Source organism: Quercus lobata, chromosome 3 (genome assembly GCF_001633185.2).
Source record: "Quercus lobata isolate SW786 chromosome 3, ValleyOak3.0 Primary Assembly, whole genome shotgun sequence".
NCBI lineage: Eukaryota > Viridiplantae > Streptophyta > Magnoliopsida > Fagales > Fagaceae > Quercus > Quercus lobata.
Window position 1 is genome coordinate 30,549,922 of NC_044906.1, and position 7,546 is coordinate 30,557,467.

At 39.5% G+C, this 7,546-nt stretch overlaps 1 protein-coding gene across 1 annotated transcript; it reads right to left on the bottom strand.

Annotated features, from left to right (window-relative positions):
* Positions 1–5,488: 5,488 nt before the first annotated feature.
* On the bottom strand, positions 5,489–6,214 carry LOC115980725 (phosphopantothenoylcysteine decarboxylase subunit VHS3-like). Its single transcript, XM_031102946.1, has 2 exons — positions 5,903–6,214; positions 5,489–5,818 (listed from the first exon to the last, which is right to left on the bottom strand). The coding sequence occupies exons 1-2, from the start codon at positions 6,212–6,214 to the stop codon at positions 5,489–5,491; spliced, it is 642 nt and encodes a 213-aa protein (XP_030958806.1).
* Positions 6,215–7,546: the final 1,332 nt, after the last annotated feature.

Consider the following 7,546-nt stretch of genomic DNA (forward strand, 5'->3'; position numbering starts at 1 on the left):
TCTCCCTCTCCTTGGCTTTGGCTTCCTCTTCAAGAGCCTTTTCTGCCATTTGCCTAGCTTCTTCTGCCGTTTCTAGAGCTGTCCTTTTCCTCTCATTTGCAAGTTGGAGAGCAGTCTGAAGCCTAGACATCTTCTCTAGAGCCAAAGGTGCAGCTTCATTCCCACGAGGACAGGTTGGGTTATCAATCCAAATAAAGAAAGGACACTTAGGACCAACCTTATAACAGCTACAACCCAAGAACCTCCTCCCAAAATTGTGCAAACTCAAACTTGTTCTCAAAACACAAGTCTGCTCATTGCACATATGTCCACATGAACCCGAGAAATTACCACTTGATGAAGACATCTCAACATAACACGATTCCTGGATTTAACTTTCACACAGTAAGTTCACACTTGAACAAAATCTGAAACCCTAAATCAGGAACAGACCCAAATGCAGATGAAAAAACATCACACATACCTTGCCCAGGTTCGATGATGCAAACAAGTGCTTTCTCCCTCTCCACACGCTCCAAACTGCGAAGAACAAGCCTGATTGCACCTTGGGTGTCTCTCTCGAAAAGTGTTTGAGTTTTGGGGGTTTTGATTCGCGCTATGTTCTGTTTTGGGGTTAAAATGTGTTTTTGTAACGGCAGAGACCGAGGTGGGTTACGGAGAGTGACGGAAACAGATCTCAGGTGGGTTAAGTGATACTTTTCAAACCACGGGTAGGCAAAGTGATTTTCGCCCAAACCACAGGTGGGTTATGTGTAATTATCCCTTTTTTTTTTTTTGAGCGAGTGTTCCCAAGAGATTGCCTTTCTTTTGGATAAGTGAGTGGCCTAAAGGGAAGGGGAAAAGGGGAGAGTCAAACTAGTCGCCTCTGGTTTGTGAAGCATGTTCTAGGGCTGAGTGTACTATGTGTTACTTAGTTTGCTTTATATTATCCTTATGCTATATACATCCAATATAATTCAAATATTATCCCTAAAACAATACATAAAAAAGCAACTGCACATATATGTGTAACACATTGATGGATATTCCCACAATATCTTGTTTTTTGCAAGGTAACCCTTGCACTTGTGGGGATGAATATCATTTTATTTTCTAATCTCATACATAATGGATGAAAGTCCAAATAATTTAAAATAAGTTTCAAAGGAATAAGTCTCTTTGAAAGGAGGTTTTTCCTTGTTAAGGAGAAGAAAGCTTATCCTTCATACTTTAATAGTGCTATCTTTAGGTATCTGTGAAATAGATAATGGTTGACTAAGTTGTTCAGTAAGATCTAAGAAGCCTAACAGCTTGAAAGAGAAGTATTGTTACCTGTATGCTGCATATTCTTTGTTTGCCCTGCCCTTTAAACAACCAATACCAAAATATTCTAGCAAACAAGCATTTCAAGAGCCATGCCTCGCAAATTTATTACCTATATCGCAAGGATGCATTATAAAGAGTGAAATATTTGCACGCAAGATTCTTACTCTGTACCTTCGTGCTTTACTTCAAGACCAAGTCAACATCTCATTTTTTCACTTATTTTATAAAACCCACACTAAACTTCCAAGTAATTTAATAAATAATGCCAGAAACTTTATGTGTTCAACTAAATTACTTAAGATCCTTTGATATTTTTATGATGTGTCATTCGCCACCCTTTAAAGAATAATTTGTTGCCTGATTATTGTTTAAATAATCTGTATTGCTTCCCAAATTGGGATGGAAATCATCCAATGGTAAAAGTTTTTAATTGCTTTTAGCATGGAGACTGCTTATATAATAGCTTATGCCTTTATTTACTCCAAGTGTCAATGGAGAAAAATAATGTGCTTTATGTAGGATTTGTTAATGGAGAAAAATAATGTGCTTTATGTAGGATCAGCTGATTTCTTCAATTCGTTGGAAATTATTATCCTTGTGATTTTTTTTTTCATTTGTTTTCTTTTTTTTTACTGTTTTAAATGCTTTTTCTTCATGATTTAGCTGTGAAATTTCAAATCCATCTCTCATGTAGATATTTATATGTGTATGTGTGTGTGTGAGAGAGATATATAAAGACTCTTGGTCAAATCCATTAAAGCATATTACATGTGTATGTGTGTGTCAGAAAAGGTTAGAGAAATAAAGGATTCCACTTGTATTAAGGTATTATTTTTAAAAATAACTTACCAATTACATAGGAACAGCAAAGATCAAGGCTGGATTGAATCCCCATTTATAGCAAAGTACTCTATTTAATCCTGAGTTATAGATGTACTTCTTCTTGCTTTCCATTCTTTTAGCATCCTTTTTTAAATAATGCCAATAAGCTGCTCTTCAGTATAGATTTTCCTTGCATGTAGAATGACATTCCTTTGCCCCCCACATTATTAATGATCTCATAGTAGCACTCTTTGCAGTATGGAGCCTCGGATCGATGAGGAGCCAGAGATCTTGCACCTTGGTCCACTTGATGAGTCATTGTTGACGCGACAACCATATCATCGATCAGAGGACAACCATATCATCGATCAGAGGCCATTTGAAATGGCGAGGTGAAATTTCTAGTTCTAACAACCGCTTTAATTTTTACGTTGTCTTTGACTTTTAGTTAGCAAGTTCATTCAAAGTTGTATTTCTAGTTCTAACAACCGCTATAATTTTTATTGATTTTGTAGGACCCGAGCCCACTTACGTGCCGTGATCGCACTAAGGAGATGGCAAATGTTCAGATGTGAGATAATCGGGTGATTGACATTATCAAGTTGCTAAGACTGGAAGGATTGTTTAGGGCCCCTTCCAAAGAGATAGATCATTGCCTAATATTGACCCTAATTGAGCGATGGCGGCCGGAGACTCATACGTTCCATCTTCCATATGGTGAGATGTCAATCACCCTACAAGATGTGGAGGTCATTTTCGAACTTCCTATAGACGGTGACGTCTTGGTTGGGCCGACTGCTGTGGTGGATGGGGATTGGAGTCAACTGTGCATGGAGTTGCTTGGTTTTACTCCGGCGAATGACAACAAAGCTTTGGTAGAGTAAAGAATTCTCATTAGTCGCCTTGTTAACGCCATTGCAGCGCCACTGCCTCATGACACAACGGAGATTCAGGTACACCAGTATGCCCGATGCTATATTTTAGCGCTACTAGGGGATAAGCTTTTCATGGACAAGTCCGGAGATAGGGTGCATCTGATGTTCTTGGAGTTCATGCGGAACCTTCGTGATCCGCCACAATATAGTTGGGGTAGTGGTTGCCTAGCCTGGTTGTACAGAGAGTTGTGTCGGGCAACCGAGAAAGGGGCATCGCAGATTGGTGGGGTGTGCACCTTGGTCCAGTATTGGGCATGGGCAAGGTTGCCATTCTTGTGCCTAAGGATAGAGCCCCCACCTGGATGTGATTATGACCCATGGCCATATGCTCCACTTGCATTTAAATAAGTCTTTTCCTGATATTTAATGTGTTATGCAATGTACTCTTCTTAGTAACTAAATGGTATTATCGTATCTTATGTTATTCGCTCGTAACTATAGGTGGGTGCGGGTGCCAAGCTCGAAGAGTAGGCCATCCAGCACGGCCTTGATCCACTATCGCGAGCAATTAGTTACAATGCAGCCGGACCAGGTAATAATATTCAAAAATTCTATTTGGTTATGTTAATTTTCCTTAAGAATATGATTGCTTCATCCTTTAACATATCTTCTGTTTTAATTTTTGTTTTTCCCTTTATCTATGTATTCTTCCTTGTTTCACATTTTAAGATGCTATGATAATTGTTTTTTGTTTGTATTGTAGATTGTGTGGCAGCCATACGAGGTAGACTTCGGCCACCTTCTTGAGTTCTGCATTACAGGGAGGGATACGTGGACAGCAAGGGTGTCGCTTGTGTGTTTTTGCATAGTAGAGAGACCACCCAAATTGTATCCTTCGACAGTTTGGGTTGGCGCACTGGCGCAGGAGCCGCCTGACGATGTTGTGTACGATGATAGATTGCATAGAATAGACTTACGTGAGAAAGTGGAAAAGAATTGGAGGGAGGAGCATGGACCGTATATCATTTCATGGGATCTGAAACGACAACAACTTTGTCATGCACCTCCTCAGATTGGTGAGATGCCCCGCGATCATGCCTATTATTGCTGGTACCGTCCGGTCACTCGAAAGTATGTCGACCGCAACAACGCTAAATTAGATATAATGGTAATGTGTTCTAATTAGATTTTATTGCCTACTTTGTTTTTCTTGAGTACATGTATGAACGTAGAATCAATTGATTTCTTTTTTCAACAAATTTGGTTTGATTTGATTGACATCCAATTAAAGACTTTCTGTTACATATAGTATTCTAATAAAACTGTTAGTTCTTAGTTGAGTATTTGAGTAGATTAATAAGTACTATATTATTCATTCATTAATTGATACATAAATGTCTCAAATATGATTGTACTGATTTTTTCTCCGTTTCAGATTGAAAGCCATTTAGTGTTGTTGGAGATGCTTCCTGAAGGCAGCCGAGCTCACAACCATGTCTGGTGCGTCCTAAATAATGTGGTTGGGCTTGGTGGTGGTTTTGCAGCCGATGGCCAGGCAAACAATAGGCATGACACTGAATCAGCAGCTACTGCAACCCCAAGCACAAGCGCAGCACCCGTAAGTACACCGACCCATGGTCTGCATGTTATTGCAAGTCCAAGTAAAAGCGCCGGTAGAGGCTGTGGTCGGCCTGCTACAGCAAGCCTAAGCACAGGTGCACCTAGGGGCCATGGTTGGCCTGGTACAGCAAGCCCAAGTACAAGTGCACCTAGGGGCCGTGGTCGGCCTGCTACAACAAGCCCAAGCACAAGTGCAACTACGGGCCGTGGTCCGTGTGCAACGACCCCTCGGGTTGTAACTACTCCTTCTTTACCTGCACCCATCTCGCACGCATCTCCTCAGCCCGAGGTCTATCCACCCATCCCAGATGCATCTCCACCCATGGTAGATGCATCTCCTCAGCCCGATGTCCCTTCACCCACCCCACCTTCGCAGCCTAGTTTTGATCTTAGTATTAATTTTCATTTGACCCCTCCTATACACCCCGAGACACCCTCATACCCACCCACCTGCTCCAGTGCACCCACTATGCCCATATGCCCACCTACCTCATCCTCATCTGACCCTCTAGGACCTCTAGTTGGGATTGACACTGTACAGCCAGCTGCTGATGTACCGAACGAGCATCCCCCTCCTCATCCCTCACCCCCACAAGATAGACCGTAACATGCTAGAAAAGCACTCACTTGTGGGACAAGTGGACACAAAATAGGACGTGCAGGCAGCTTTATGGTATGATAACATTAATTACAATGTAATGATATATTTTGTAGTTCACTTTATTCTTATAATTACACCGAATATTGATTCTATGTATCTAATGTCTTTGCAGCCTAAGGACGATGCCCCGCAGCCCCCTCCCCCGCCCAAACATTACACGAGGGTTAAAAAACGCAAAATTGGTGAACCTTGAAAAAGAGGTTTGTTAACTAATAACATTGTCTGCATAAGGTTCACTATCGTCCAATATCTCATCATCATCAATGTCCCTCTTAAAGTCCCCAAAATCCCCTCTGTCAATCATGTCTTCATACTCATCTCTATCATCAAAATCCTCACCGGTAATGGCAATATTCTCATCAACATAGTCGTCGTCATCATCGTTATCATCATTGTTAATGGCAGTAGTCTCATCAACATAGTCGTCGTCGTCGTCATCATCATCATCACCATCGACATGAACATCACCATCGGCATGAACATCATCATCCTCTACATGTGTAGAATACTCATATTGAGCATCCAGAACCGTAACCTGTAAGCTTGTGGTTGTTTGTTGGATATCCTCTTACCAGACTACACGCGGCTCCAACTGTATGTACAACTCAATGTTAGTTACTTCAGGTATTCTCTCCAACTTGTCAAACATGATCTTTACATGTTTGTCTGTTTCTATCGCCATATACTTGTAATTTATCCGGTGCTTCAGGATTTCATTTGGCATACGATAAGTAATTTGTATGTTGTGCACAGCAAGATTCTCACACAACTCTTCCATGATAATCTTCTTCAATTCGTCAAGGGTTTTCAACCTACGATCAATTTGGGTATAATAGGTCTTTATACTCGGCCCTTCAAATGGCAATCCCTTGTTCGCATTGGCATTCTTAAGCGGACTACCGTGGTATAGGATTATATCAATCTTAGGCATTGTGAACCTATTCAAGTCAAGTTACTATGTTAGTTAAATCACATAGTCGTAAAGTGGGGGAAAAAAAGTAATGTGATTTAAAGGCTGAACATATTCAAGCCAGAATTTTCATAGGTAATTACTAATTTTATAGCCATTATGTAACTTGTGGTACCCATGGTTCTAAGTTTGGCTTCATAAGCAAATTTGAAACATATCTAGTGGAGCAACCCCGAAAAATAAAAGTAAGGAAAATATATATATATTTAAAGAATACATAGAATGAGAGGAGACTTTACAAAGATGATACAGCATTAACAAAACATATTAAATTAACAAGACCAGAGTATTCCATATCCTTAAGGTTTAAATGTCATTACCAGATACCAAATTGTTTCCAAAATAACCAATTCTTATACTTTTTTTTTTTATAATGATCAATTCCTTATACAGTCATGTATTGTAGGTCAGTGCATTTTAAGAATTACTTTCAGGAGTTTGATTATGATACCCATTCATTACATTCATTCACTACCCATTTCATACCCAAAACAATGATGAATAAAGTCAAAAAAACTTGTAAGATCATGATAAAAATAAAAGCCTAGAAATGATGAAAAATTTTGATAACAAAAACCATACAAATATATACTCAAAAAATTAACACTAACAAAACAAAGTTCTATAATTCACAATATTGGTAAATTAACTAAGTTATGTTAATTATCTACAAAATAAATAGTCAAAATCTTTAACCCACACCCATAGACAACTAATACCCAACTACAATGACAATCAAATTATGCAAACCCTTACCTGAGATATGAATTTGTTGAAAGGGAAGAGCAGTGAGAGAGGTAGTGTGGTGAATGAGAGTGAGAGGCAATGTGGTGTGAGAGTTATGGGTGAGTGAGAGTTAGTGAGGCTGAGAGACTTAGTGAGGATGCTCTGTTTTTGGGTGAGAAGGCCGTGTAAAGACTTAGTGAGGATAGCTGTGTTATTATATACGGGCTGAGTGTTATGCGCTTTTTTATTATTTTACTAGAAGACTCGAGTTCTATGCAAATTTTAATTAAATATCCAGTTTTGATGGAGGCACGTTTTCGCTAAGAAAATCGAGTCTTAAAGACTCGATTTTTATTTTGTACAAATCGAGTCTTTAAGACTCGAGATCTAGCTGGCATACTCCAGCTCAGCTCTCACAAACCAAGCACAAAGCGAGTCTCTAAGACTTGATTTTTAATGTAGATCTTGAGTTTCTAAAACTCGAGATGCTACTTTCCATTATTCTTTCAAACGTTGCCTAACTTACTATATAGAATAGCTACACACTGCTAGTTTGCCCATTCCCCC

What these genes read in the sequence shown, in the direction of transcription:
- LOC115980725 (XM_031102946.1), bottom strand. Translation starts at nt 6,214, where the DNA reads ATGCCTAAGATTGATATAATCCTATACCACGGTAGTCCGCTTAAGAAT. An exon ending in AGTTGGAGAGAATACCTGAA is followed by an intron (nt 5,819 to 5,902) that starts GTAACTAACATT and finishes ACAAGCTTACAG; the next exon opens with GTTACGGTTCTGGATGCTCA.